Here is a 14,780-nt window from a genome sequence, read left to right as displayed (position 1 = left end):
TCAAGCCTCATGTTTGTTTTGTTATCATTACCAAGCCTTGCTCCTATTTGTTTTAACATATTTCAGTCAAACCCAAATATGAAAAAATAAACCAAGGCAGTTATGTTCTTGGTTCTTGGGACCATACAGAAGAAAAAAAGCAATTAATGAATATAACACAGACTTGTAAAATCATACTGTACCTCCAAATGGCACTTTGGTCCATAGCAGGTTCCCACCCAGAGCAAGCCGGGTCATATAAAGATAGTGGCGAGTCATCCAGTCTGGGGCCAAGTAATTCCCTCGGGCCTTCACTCCACTTACCATCTATTGTATCTCAGTGTGTAGTGCAGGGAGTATTTGACATAATTTAAGTTTGTAAGCAGCCTTGCCTCGAGCTGATACAACACCCTATCTCCTCTCCAACACTGGCAGGTTCAAAATGAGATGCAGCAAAACCTCTAACCTGCTGTCTATCTTCCCTAAATGTGATTACAGGGTTCTTTAATATAGAAGCTAACACTTCCACAACCAAACCGCATGACTTGCACTATTGAAATGTGAATGTTTTACCTTATAGCTCCCCTTATCAAACAAAATATGCTACAACAGTAAATAAGAAATGGGCCAGGAGAGGTTTACTTCACGCTATCTAGATAGACAGACATGCTCGGCCAATCACATTCACTCACACACACACACACACACACACACACACACACACACACACACACACACACACACACACACACACACACACACACACACACACACACACACACACACACACACACACACACACACACACACACACACACACACACACACACCACACACACACACACACACACACACACACACACACACACACAGCAACTGGACTGTTATCTATATGCAAAGCATCTCCACTAAGCTATTCATTTTGCTACCGTAGACGGGACTGAGAATAATAGAAGACTCTGCCCTAACTGTAACCTCCCACCCACACAATCACTCTCACCAGCATGCACAAACTTTATACATGCCCACACACCGGTGAACATATGTAGTGAGGTGTTTCGAATCGATAAGCATGCTCAACACAGCCCCTCCCCGACCTATCCTTACAATGGTTAATTGCCAGGAAGAACAATTAGCCCGATAAGTATCACTCAATGTCCTCCCCCAAAGAGGAAGATTCAGGCTACTCTAAAACAAGCGCACCTAATTCCTCATCCTGCTCCGTCTCTCATTATCTCCCTAAATGATGCTTCTATAGAAGAGCAGGTGTTGGCGGTGCATTGGAATTATTCTTTTGTAAATGGCGGTTTGATGGGATTAGGACGTGGGTGGGGGGGCTTAAGTCATGAAAGGGGGCTGCATCTGGTGAAATTGCCGAGCTACAGTAAGTACCAGTTATGAGGTAGAAAACTTTTGCTTGTTACCACCTTTTCTTGCTCATTAGTGGGGATTTGACCGGCTAAGGAAGCCTGCGAGGACCAAAGTGCCCAGCATGAGGTAGTTTGGTGAACAGCCTATTGTACGGGAAAAACCAATTTCAGAAACAACCTCTTAAAATGTCAATGGATTATTATGGAATTTTTTAAAACACCCAGAGAGAATATCTCTTTAACTCCAGCAGGGGAATTATCAATTTCAATGGATACCTCAGTGAGTGCCATACGCTTGTGTCTTGCTACATTAACATCTGATCCCATTTATAAGTCTGCTGTTGGCATCGAACCTCACAATCTCCCTCAGAACATTCGACTTTCCTTTCTTGGCTCACAGCTTCTGTTGGGCAGAAACCCCCTTCCAGTAGTCCAAAATATCGTGAAGGTCCTCATCCTTGGCAAACTGCACCTTCTTACGCAGGGCGTGGCCTGCCGCTATATAGGATGCTTCCTCTCTGGGGCTCTTCTTGTAAGGCCGGAATCGCTCCCAGATCCGCAGTGTGCTCTCAGACGAATACTCTGGACTGGAGGAGTAGCCAGAGTTGTAGTTGTGGTGACGGGAAGGTGAGAGCTGGGAGTAGGTGGCTGTGGCATCCCTCTTGGTGCGGCCCAGTGGCTTGAGGAATGAAGCCTTTTGGGCTGGTAAGGGTGATTCGTTGCCGCCCTCGTAGTAGAGCGCAGGGAAGGAGTGGCGGTGCTCAGAGCTGTGGTAGTCTGGCTGAACCTCCAAGTGATGCTGATGGTGCTGTCCTGGGCCAACCACTGCACCCCCACCTCCACCTCCACCTCCGTTCCCGTTATTACACCCCATCCCACCCCCATTCACACTCACCCCACCACCATTGATGTTTCCCATCCCATTTCCGTTGCAGCCGCCTACTCCGCCACCTCCTCCACCACCTCCTCCATTTCCGCCCCCTCCACCACAACCCACAGGGCTTCCTTTTTCCATCGGGTACTTGGGAGGGTCGCTGCGCTGCTCGGGTATATCCACACTGTACACCCTGTTACTCTTGTTTGATCCCGCTGCAGGGTTACAACGGTTCTTCACAGCAGTGTCAGAACTCAACTGCCTCTGAAGGGGCCGCACTGCATTGGCTGGCGGTGGGTCACGGTAAGGAGGGGAAAGGAAACCCCCACCGCTTATGCCCGGTCGCTCAGACAGGGGCATGACAAGGGGCACTGGGGCCATGGAAGGCGGGTGAGGGGGATGTAACTGAGGATGGGGCTGAGGATGTAACTGAGGATGCTGCTGAGGATGTTGCAGGGGGTGAGGCTGAGGATGAGGTTGGGGGTGAGACTTTGGATGCACCTTTGGAGAGGAGGCCATGATCTGATCGCCAAGGTGGCCCGGAGATAAAGGAAGGAGGTTGCGAGGGAGGGATGCGATGCAAGTTAGCGGCTGAGAGTTGGACACGGAGTTGGCGTTGTCAGCGCTGGTTACGACACAAGCAGAGGTATCCAGCTTCAGGGCGTCGATGCAGTTGTTGATGATCTGGTTCACCTTGTCCACCTCCTTGGCGATGGTGGAGATCTCTGATGCTGAGCCACGGCCATCATCATCCGAATCCTCCCCAGCCTCTGTCCCATTCTCAGCCCCACCTCGCATATCCACGACTGCTTCCCCTCCCATCACTGCACCTCCAGCTCCCACCCCTCCCTCCCTGCCTTCCACTGCCATTCCCGCCGTCCTCACATCAATGTAGTTGCCCTTGCCGCCCATTGCCTCAGAAAAGGCAGTGGCCATTTTTTCTACCTGCGGCAAGGTGGAGAGGCGTGAAGTACTGGTGTTGGCTGATCCGTGGAGCAAGCCTGTGCTAGAGGAGGCAGACTGGGGCAGCTTGCCTCCTGCTCCACCTGAATGGTGGTGCTGGTGGTGAGCTTGCTCCTGGAGACGCTGCATCGCACCCGGGTCATTGGCCACTGCAGCAGCCGCCTCCGGGCCATACCTGAAGAATGAAAGATTCATTATCTCACCTCATATTTTGTACATCATTTTGCAAATTATCCTAAACAGCATGATTGCAACATTAAGTTGAACCCATTACTTTTTGTTTTCAAAAGTTAATTAGATTTATTATGTCCTTTCGGCGATGCCATGGAGCGTCAGAATCCTTTCTGTTTTAATTAAAGCTCCAAGAAATTATAAAAAATAAGAATGGCCCAAAGCTTCAATAAAGATTATGGTAGGAAAACATTGGCTTTTCAAAACAAAACAAAGCAAGAAACAACTGAACCTCTTAGCGACAAACAATTGTACCAAGGGGACACACAATGCTGTTTGGCTAACATATTAGATTCAATCACTGTGTGATGGCTCCCCTCTCTGACCTTTATTCTTTAGGAAAAAAAGGTCACTTAACACTTCCATAAACACACAGACAGAAAAAGAAAAAGTCTTGTACCTCATCTCCAAAATAGTTTTCTTCACGCTTATAGCTTTCTTCTTCTCCTCCAGGATGCGTCGCCGCCTGAGACAGTAATAGACTACTCCAAGCACAATGACCATGCCAAACAGACATCCCAGGATGGTCATGATGTAGTGGGTAGTTGTGGACGGATTGGCTTGTGGGTCCTCTGACCCCAAAGCTCGTGTGGTGAAGAACAGACAGGTGTGGTTGTACCGCTGAGATTTGCTTGCAGACGCCACACAGTAAGTGTAGTTTGTGTGTGGTTTCAGTTTCTCCAAAGTGAGTATCTCCTTCTTCAATTTCAGAGGCTTGACGTCTGCAACAAAGCTGTGGTTGTACTGGGAAAGGATGTACATCTTACTGTATGGTCGTGGGATCTGTACCAATAGAGAAGCGCTATAGAGGGAGACAGTTTGAAGCTTCATGGAAATCTGATTGGGATAGGTGGGGTCAGCAGTGGAGGATATGGTTGGTTGGGGGTACAGACCTTGATCTGGGTTATCCAAACCCATGCCTGACCCATCTTGATCTGGTGTCTGTGAGGTCATCCCTGGAATTATTACACCATTGCGACACATGGATAAAAGAGTGTAATGGGCATTTCTTCCGTGCCCGGGCAGCGGGCTCAGAAGAGGATAACCATTCATTTCCAGAGGCGTTTCGCACTGGAGGCGGTCGTAGGTGTGGGTGACATTGTTGAACGCCTCCAGCCAGTTGAGGAAAGTGGAAAGTTCACAGCTACAGTGGAACGGGTTTCCCGCCAGTTCACACACCTGCAGCCTGTCGAGGCCCATGAATGTAGACGGTTCAAGACGAGCCAACTTATTGGAAGATAAGTCCAGGCTGCTGAGGCTGGGGCACTCCCCGAAGGCATTGCTAGCGATGACCTCAATAAGGTTGTGTTGCAAGAAGAGGCATTGGATTCGACCCAGACCTCTCAGCATGCCCTCAGTCAGGTTAGTCATCTTATTGTAGCCCAGCTGAAGAACCTGAGACACAAAGACAAAGTCGACTTTTACACTTTTTAATAAAACCAAACACAAAACAATCTAATGTTAATAATTTGGTGGATGTTTATTGTGGTCAGCAAAAAAAGTTTCCTTTGAATTGATATCTTTTATCAGGACTAAACCTATTATTGAGTTTTATTTCTGTAAACAGCTTGGAACGTTTTCAACAGCAACCATATGAAAAGATTGTGGCAAAATGGATTTTGGTTATATGGTTTCAGATGATATTCCTAGCTCAACTAGATGTAACCCTAACCCCTAAACCTACTGCATTGTGTAACAGAAACTAAACTGTATTAAATCCTACTTATTTTAACAAATTAAATCAAACTAATGGTGCAAACCAAGCCATTACAAAATATACAAATAAGTTAATAAAATCAAAAGAAAAAACAATAAATGAATACAACATGCAACAACTAGTATACACAATACACACTTCGAGGGATTTAACACAGACCTGAAAACAAATAATTCAATCATGTTTGTATAAATGTATGAGGATGGATTATGAAGAGTATGTATCTCTATTGGCCAATGTAAAACAAATACACACAAACAGAGTTGTGTTTGGGCTGCTGACCTGTAGGTTGGCCTGTCCAGTGAAGGCTCCATCCTCTATGTAGCTGATCTCGTTCTTGGTGAGATTGAGGTCAGTGAGGTTTGTGAAGCGGTACATGGAGGTAAAGAGCACAGCCTTAAGTTTGTTCTCATTCAGCCTCAGGTCATGAACCTACAGGAGACAAGAGAGCAGATTCATTTCAGGTAATGCGTTGCTCCCCTGGCAGCCATAGAGGAAAACCTCGCCAGAAATAGCTGCCAAGAGCATATTACACCTCCAAACATGCATTGCTCTCTAATGAATAATTTCCATAATTATACATCTGGTCAAAATGTGTTTAGTTAATCACAGTCTGTTTGTAAGGAGCTGAATCCCAGCTGAGAAATTAAACAGTGATAAATGTTGAACCCAGGAGTGGAATGTAGTCGCTTGTTAAAGAGACCCTGTAACTACTCTGGTCTTGAAAGAACATTACGCATCGAACCGTTGTCCACAATCACGTTTATTTTCTTCTTTGTACAATTATGAAACACCGTGAAAACGTGTTCGCCTAGTAGACCAGCAGTAGAATTATGTTATTACATCGTTGACACTTTTAGCGCCCTTTTACTCTCTCACAAACACAATATAAACATCCGGGGCTAGAGGTCACATGACTTCCGGAAAGACAACTCTTATCATTTTTACAAAATAAAACAAAGTTCAAGCATACATTAAACACTCTTCAACAAAGACAAAACAATAAATAAGGGACCTTTGAGCGTCAGCTACAGGCCCTATTCCGATGTTTGGGTATTTCCCTTTCCTGTAGTGTGATAGTTTTTGTGCATGTTAATGGTCTGCAAAGGCTAACATCCCTGTGTTCCTACCAGAGATAGTTCCTCTCTAGTATGTAAAAGCAGGCCAATACATAACCAAATATCATCAGCATACTCAACTTGTCCGAGCATGGACGTTAAGGGACATGAATCCAAAACAGTTTTTAAATAGTTTTTTTTAAAGTTATATATTTGCTCCTTTATTACAACATAATTCCGTTGTTGTGGTTACGTATGCACCATTATACACCAAAGCTTTAAAGTGTAAACCTACTTGGCAATAAACTCTATTATGTTCTGTTCCCCAAACTAATCAATTTAGCAAGACTTTGCTATAAAATCACTGCCACATAACACTCGAGCAATATTAGCTGGTTGTGTCACTATCATTGGACACATGAATATCATCTTTGGGTCCCACTTTACAATAAGACTACCCTTATAAAGGGTTTATAATTAGGTTATGAATTAGGTTGTAAACACTTTATTAATCATTAAGAACCATTTATAAACCAGTTCTAACATATCAACACAGGCTCACTATTTGGCAAGATGACTAAGCCTTATATTGGCTACTTAGCGAGAATCAACTCAGTGAGCAACAGATACCAAGGATGCTGGCTGATGAAGAAGACAAAGTAAGCTAAGTAGCCAATATAAGGCTTAGCAGTACAGATAAATGTGGGCTCACTATTTGGCAAGCAACCGGTCACAGTCGCCCTGTGTCTTATAAAAGCTTATTCATGATTTATAAAGTGTTCACAACCTAATTAATAAATGAATTACAATCTATTCTATAGTCTTATTCTAAAGTGGTACCCATCTTTGAAAATAAAAAATCAACATGCGATTTTAGAAAGTTAGTACATGTGGTATTACCATCACTGTCATAGTTCTCACCAGGATCCATTAGAATCACACAATAAACCCCCGGCACTGACTCAACAGAAAATTCAATTTACTTGCAGCTTTGCAAAAGCCACTATCACCATAAATGGCATTTGCTGACATCATGATAACTCAGAGTGCATGAGGGTTTTAATAGAGGTGGCTGGTGGTACAAAGGCCCGCAGATAGATACTGACCGTGCTGTTGATGTGCTGGGGGATGGTCTCGTACGGAGGCTGGTTCTGACTGCAGATAGCCAGCCAAACGTAGCCTTTATCCCCCTCTATGAGCCAGCAGTCGCCTTTCACCCAGGCCGGCATGTGGAGGAGCAACAGTGCAGGGAGCAGGAGGGAGAGGAACAGGGAGGACAAGCGCTGTCTGCTGGCCATGGTGTGGATTATCGAGTGATATCGCCTCAGTAGAAAGGAGGAAAACGAGGAGTTGAAGGGAGGGAGGCAGCGAGCAGCAGTTTTGAATCAGGAAGTTCTGCAGGTCGGGGGCAAATCTGAGTAGAGAGGAAGGTGAACTGAAGGGCGTCTTCGCGGTGATTAGAGCTGAGCTTGCAGCATGGCAGCAGGTCCTGTCCCCATTTTAGGTGTTCCACGTCAAAGGGTTTTGGAGACTGTCACCCCAGCTGCTACTCATGGCCTCTGACAAGTGTCTGCAAACAGATGAGGAAACACTCCCTGTCAGAAGCACCTATATAACAGAGAGGGGGGAGGAGGAGGAGGGGGAGACAGAGAGGGGAGGGGAGGGGAGAGTATTAACATTAACAGTGATAATAACTAAATGATTAAGAGCATGCAGAACATTGTAATACAGTCCATACATCCCCAGATAGGTCCTACTTCTAAACAAGCAGCTATATGAATCTAATACCCATGCTACACAATCCCTTCAAGGTAATGCGCCCCAGTAATACATCCATTAACTGTCATGATTATTTCGTTAAGCCTTCATAAAGCCCAGAGTAATATATATTTTGACTTTTCAGATGAAACCAGGGTTTTTATGTTGTGTAATCTTTCATGTTTATGAAAATAACAGCCTTATATGAGAACAGATTGCAGATCTGCTCCAATATTAGCATATGATGCACCAATAAAAATGGAAATGGCCAAGACTGTGAAAGCAACACCGCTTCTCATTCAATGTTTACAAGGTTCACCAGCCGTTCTATTATTTCAATTTGGAGGCACATAACGAAACAATACAAATTATATTAGCTGCAGTTATATCGGGGTGAAAAGAGGAGGATGGGTTAAGTGGAAAACAGAGGAGGGCTGTTGTAATTTGCATGTTTTAACAGGATACTAACTGACATTAAGCTATTTACCTTTCTCAGGGGGATTAACCGTGGATTAGGCTCTAATCCAGCATAAACTATCTCATCAGAACAGCTCCGACTCTTTTAATTTGTTTGCAAAGTTTGTATTCTCTCCTGGGGAAAAGTTCTCTTACCACAGCATGAATGACAGGGCGTTGATAGTAAAAAAAAAACAACAACTGAGGAATGAAACCTTTTTTAAGTACTTTCTCCATCTCTATTCCAAATAAATTCCTCCTGTTTTCTTGGGAGAGAAAACCTGCTAGAAGAAACGAGGCTGTGACATGGTTCAACCCAATCTACTCAGAAGTAATGGAAGCCAACTTTGGACGCGTCTCAAAGTGGCCCTTCCCTAATAGCTTGTCCTCGTCCTCGTCCTCTTCTTCCTCGTCCTCTTCCTCCTGACCTCTGTCCTGACTTGCACCTCGGTTTGCCTCACAGTCACATCTCATTTCTGCCGCACCACACCGCGAGCAGCCCTCACTCCTCTCTTCAAATTGTTCCATGAAATTGATATTGACAATTCAATTCCTCCACCACAGGCCTTCAATTTGCCTTTGACCCAGCGCTGTTGTCATCCCTGTGTGTGTGTAAAATGAAACACCCACAGAAAAAAAAGCAATTTAACTCGGCAGAACAACTGCCAACGTGAACCATTTTCACCTTGATAATTATCAAAGTCATCCATTAATCAGTTGTAACCGCATGTTTTCAGCTTTGAAGCAGATTTATTCCACTGATTAACTGCTGCGAAGTAGAGCACGATCCTCCATATCGTTGTAAACACTAAGCTTTAAGGGAATGTATTGAAGAAGATCAAGAAGATTTTGTAAACTGCAACAAAACCCACATTCAGGTACTTTCCTTCGACGTCATGGCCGCGCCTCTTTTTGGGTGAAAACATTGGCTGTCATTTGACTAAGGTTTTCGCTAATCACATTTTTGAAGAACCCAAATATGATGGTTAGTTACACAAACAATTACACACCGTCACTGTAAATCGATGATTGGCGTTGATATATGGTTAAATTAAAGGGGATCAATTTAATTTCAGTCTACCGGTGGACGAGTGGCAGGCTAACACTTACATTTTGTTTCCTTGGCTTGTCAGTGTTTTATATTTCAATTCAGCATCTACATTCACTACTTTGACTTCATACATTTCTATTTAGCGACGGGTGGCGCAGTGGTCTGTGCGTCTGATCATCAGATCAAGGGGGTGTTGGGGAACTCCAGTTCGAAACCAGCTCCCGCCGCCACTGCGTCAGGCCGTTGTGTCCTTGGGCAAGACACTTCACCCGAATATGCTCCTGTGGGTATTGTCCACAGTACATGTATGATATTAATGTGTACTTGTAAAGCGCCTCGATGACTTCGAGGTGTGAAGATGGGCGGTGTGGCGCAGTGCGCTGTGCAATGATTATCAGATCAAGGGGGTCAAACCTGCCGCCGCTGCGTCTGTAAAGCCGTTGTGTCCTTGGGCAAGACACTTCACCTGAACTTGCTCCTGTGGGTATTGTCCACAGTAGACCATTACATGTATGTGTAATGTGTATCTGTAAAGCGCTTTGAGTCATTGATAAAGCGCTATAATAAGGATTATTATTATTATTATTTACTTTGATGATTGACCTCATTAGCATCATGTAGATGTGATGGAAGTGTTTCCAACTGACGTATTGATTGACGGTTCCCATTGATTACGTTTTTTTCGTCCTCTCTGTAGACAGCCTGAAGCCACAGATTTTTACCATCCCTTTTTTATAGATAAAAGTAAAGAAAATCATACCTTTTGATTGTTTTATTTGTTTGACGTGCAATCCAAGACACAGCAGCTTTTACGGTCGATACAACTATTTATTACGCTTGGCGCCCATTCTTAGTTTTCACCGTAAAGTGGGCGGAGACATTATCTTGCCAGCAGTCAGCAGCAGCTCATATTAACAGCATATCTTTATGGCTGCTAACCTGACATGATTTTTAGTCCGCTCTACAAACATGAAAGATGAGTCAGTCAAGACTCATTTCACAGCTGATGGTTTACTGCCAATCACAACTAAGATCAGCAACGTTTTTTAAAACTGGAATAATCCTAACCACATCATATTTGATCCATCTCTATTTCTTTGTATCTGTCTGTTGACTTCCTTCTACTCTGTACTGTCCCTTTCTTCCTTCTGTCGGCATGGTTTCAAACCTATCTCTGCTGCCTTTCAACTAGAAAAGACAAATTAATTTGCTTCATCGCCAAAACACAACCTGACAACCTTTTGTTTGCTATCTCATCCCCGCCTCTCTGCCTTCATCACATCCTCGCCATTGATTTTATTTTGACAAGAAGCCAGAGGAAAGACAGCCTTATTTTCCCCGTTCCTTTCTCCTCTCTTTGTGTTTAATTATTGTCCCTGATAGCTTGGCTTTAATTAAAGCTTTGGATCTGACAAACAACACTAATGATGTCAGGTCACAGAAACAAATGGAAAGTTCCCAAAGTAAGCTCGGGAGGATCGGAGGGCCTCTGTGAAAATATACTCTGTGTGTTTGTCCTCATTGGAAAATCACAGGATAAAGTAGGATTGAACAGATAAGAGGGATGTTGGAAATAATAATCTGCATCTTTTATGACTAAATATATTTTCCCCACATTCTAACACTGGATGAAAGAAGAGCTGCATTCATATAATAATTCAGGATACATCCATAATAAGGGTTTTTACATTAAAATGGCATTATATTTTCAATTGAAAATAGGATCCATGTAGGAATAGACACATTTACTTGCACAAAACTACAATATAATACTCATAACGTAATACCAACAACCTCCAGGCACTGTTTCATTGACACAAGTGTCAGAAAGTCCAATGAACATCATATTTGTTTGCCTTTCTTTTCATTTTCACCGATGGTTAGGGCTAAAGAAATATTTATTTTATGACTCTTTGAAGTTTTTGAAGGATGCATACGACCAATTGGTACTTAGCATCAGGTTGAACTAACCAAAAATGATGATTTCTGCTCAAATTTGAAATGTAAATCTCTAGGACAGGAGTGATTGACTGACATAAAGATGTGCACACCTTTGTTGAAACAGCTAGTTGACATGATCACTTGCTTGCTCATCGCCACCTTCTTTCTCTAATGCATATTACCTGAACTCCATCCACCCGTTACATTCACAACACGGCTATTATGGGCCTGATTGACAGCCCAATCCAACAGAAAATGAACAACTTCATTAAGCTTCGAGAGGGAGTATGTTAATATAATGTAAACGTGCAAAAGAGTGACTCAATTAATGTGGAATTACAGCGTTTGCCTAAAAGTGGACAAAGAGATAATGGATGTAATTATGAATCAAGCAAATGCAGAGGTTTTAACCTGGGGACAAATGATTGGTCCCCAGAAGCGAACATTTAAATGATTGGTGACCAGTGGCGAGCCGTCAGGGCCCTCTAGGCCCTCTGTGAGGGCCTAAGATATTCTAAAAAATAATATTTAAAAACATTTAAAAAATATATATTTTTTTTAAATATATATTTTTTTAATATTATTTTTGTTATATTTTTCATTAGTTTTACCGAAAAAAAACTTGATTTAATTGTATTTAAAATAACATTTCCAAAGAAATAAATCCTTCGAATCTGCCTGTTCAGTCTCTGTTGAATGTGAAGGGTTACATGAAAGAAGCTCGTCTGGCCCTCTCTGCGATTCACAGAGGGCCCGCTATAGTAACTGAACGAGAGAGTAATGTCAAATGACAGTACAATTGACCAATCATATCTTCCCTCTAAATGGGTGGGTTTTGTTATCGCGGACTTTATGACAAGTTCCGCCCGCTTGAACTTCCTGTCAACAGCGTGAACTCGCCTTCAAAATAAAAGCATGCCAAATTACACTTAAGACATACAACACAATGCAATATCCTTTTCAATGTCAAAGAACACAAATTGGGTTCACAGGTGTTGTTTTGTGTGGTAGAGGGTCGCTGTCATTGATGCGTTTTGCACCCTGGGCCGTTGTTTTGATATTCCGCTGAAGTATACGCTGTGACGTAATAACTATTTTTTTTTCTTTTTTTCGAGGGAATTGGTGGGGGTCAGAGGGCCTAGGTATAAAGCTCACGGCTCGCCACTGTTGGTGACTGTGGTTCAACGGATCAACAGGCATGTACCAATTGGCCTGTAGGCATGCAAGTGTATGAATGTCACTTTAGATAAAAGCCTAAGCATGTAATGTCTATGTAAAGATTATAAGGATGTGATGTTTTGATTAAGGTTAAAGTGGGGATAGGTTGCTGCCGTCCTTTCCGTTCTACGAGTCTTGAGGAGAGTACAACAACAAGGAAGACAAGAGTAGCTCAGCTCCCTAAGGGACCAGGCCATGAACCTTTCAACTGAGTGAGACAGAACGATAGACAGGAGAGAGAAACAGACAGTACAGATATAGAGAAGTGCTGAGGAACATGACACCCTACAGATGTGTCCACAGTTTGTCAGTGAACCAGTCAAGCGGTCAGCCAGTGATTCAGAAATCCAACCGACCATCCAGGGGATCCGTCATCAGTCAGACGGCACAAAGATAAGCTGGCCTTTCAGTCTCTCAGAATGTCAGCCAGTCAATCAATCCAGTCCTTCAGTCAGCAGCCCCAACAGCCAGCCAATTAAATACCTTCCCGTTCAGACAGACGGCAGGTCATTCGTTGAGAGGACAACCAGCCATTCTGTCGTCTTGTCAATCATCCAGCCAAGTATCAGTGAGGGGAGCATCCTGAAACAAGCCCTCAGGAAGGGAGCCAGGTGTTAAAGCAAACTTTTGTTGTGTTCAAAGGTTGCTTCTGTGTTTGTTCTTCTCTGATTTGATGAACTGACCTGTCCTCACCACTCAATTGGGTAGACTTTCCTTCCTGTTGGTAGAATCATGTTTAACACTGACATGCCTGTTGGTTGGTGAGGAAGCTGAACTTAAAACTTTTGCTGTGTGGTCCCATGATGCTTCACTTTATATCTAACAGTTTGTATTGGTAGAATCCACCCAGCTTTCACAGAACACAGCTAGAGGCTGAAAGCTTCCTCTCCAGTCCGCTCTCCCTGTGGGAGTTTGTCTGGTAGACAGGAACATATGTTATACACTTCAAACTAAACTGGAGAGAACTCAACGTACAGGGAAGAAATATAAAAAAAGAGAAAAAGATAGGTTGAACTGATATGTAGGAGAGTGGGCTGGCTGCTATTCCTTTAGTTTTAAACATCTGTGTATTGCTATCATTATTTTACTCAATTACCACACAAGACACATTAGTGGACAAATCAACTTATTTTGACGTGTTAATAGTGGAGGTGTTCCTTCATAATGAACTAATAATATGTATGTGTTTATTGCCGCCACTCTTTATTTTTGTGGAAGGCAATTATTTTGGAAATGTATTTTATTGCATGAATGCTTTTCAGAAAAAATTATATGTATATGAAAGAAATAAAGGGATGTGTGTCAATGCAAAACAGGGAATGTACAGTAAGAAAGCCAGAGAAACACATTTACTGATACGAAGAATAAAGTAATGTAGGCATGGAGAGTCTTAAAAGACAGAAATAACTAAATGAACCTGAGAAAATCCAAACGGGTATACTGTATGCACAGGATTTGAAGGAACAGTGCTGCAGCTTCATGAAAGCTTGAGAGGAAAAGAGAGACGAGACATGACAAGAAAAATGGATTTGATGAAACATTGATGCAGCTTTGAAGGTAATGCAGGCTTGCAGGTTCGTTGACAAGGACGCAAAGATAACGCTGTCAGGCATAATTATCAGCTCCAAGTCCAAGACATGGTAAAGAGAACTGGATTGGAGGTGGAGCCCCTGTTTATCTCTATGAAAGTTAGTCAGTGTGGCATGAAGCCAAAATGACCTGACGTTTTAAAAAGATGAGAACAAGTTACAGGTTCACACAGGCTTTCCAGGCTAAATAAAAAATCTGATCATGGAGGAAAGGGACTTTTGGTGGGTCATTTGGGGAATCTAATACTACTCTTCAAACCATACCTATTTCATTTGGATGGTATACAAATCTCAATGTGGAATATTTTAAGTGGAATTCATTTCTACTTAAACTGGTCCCAATGAACTGACACTTTCAGGCCTTGAATGGGCTATTAAGCATCGGCAATGTTGCATTGATGTCCAATTTACTTAATTCAATTCAATTCATTTGACTTAGATGAGACTGGACGTGTCATGCCGTGACGGGGAGGATTGGGGACAGAAATGAAGGAAAACGCAAGTGTGATTAAGGGTCCAGGTATTTCTTCACTGTGGATGGTATATAAAAACATGATAGACTATTCTTATCGGAA

The 14,780-nt window shown here is 43.0% G+C and overlaps 2 protein-coding genes across 2 annotated transcripts in view; both read right to left on the bottom strand.

Moving 5' to 3' along the window:
* Positions 1-14,780, bottom strand: part of LOC117482071 (B-cell receptor CD22-like) — a 1,109,798-nt gene that overhangs the window by 308,762 nt on the left and 786,256 nt on the right. The gene's annotated exons all lie outside the window — the stretch shown is intronic.
* Positions 1,744-7,490, bottom strand: LOC117482042 (protein phosphatase 1 regulatory subunit 29-like). The gene is made up of 4 exons (XM_034130011.1): positions 7,299-7,490; positions 5,417-5,566; positions 3,818-4,812; positions 1,744-3,361 (listed from the first exon to the last, which is right to left on the bottom strand). Exons 1-4 carry the CDS (start codon positions 7,488-7,490, stop codon positions 1,744-1,746), a joined length of 2,955 nt encoding a protein of 984 aa, XP_033985902.1.

Source organism: Trematomus bernacchii, unplaced genomic scaffold (assembly GCF_902827165.1).
Source record: "Trematomus bernacchii unplaced genomic scaffold, fTreBer1.1, whole genome shotgun sequence".
Lineage (NCBI taxonomy): Eukaryota > Metazoa > Chordata > Actinopteri > Perciformes > Nototheniidae > Trematomus > Trematomus bernacchii.
This window is presented reverse-complemented; position numbering and strand designations above follow the sequence as displayed.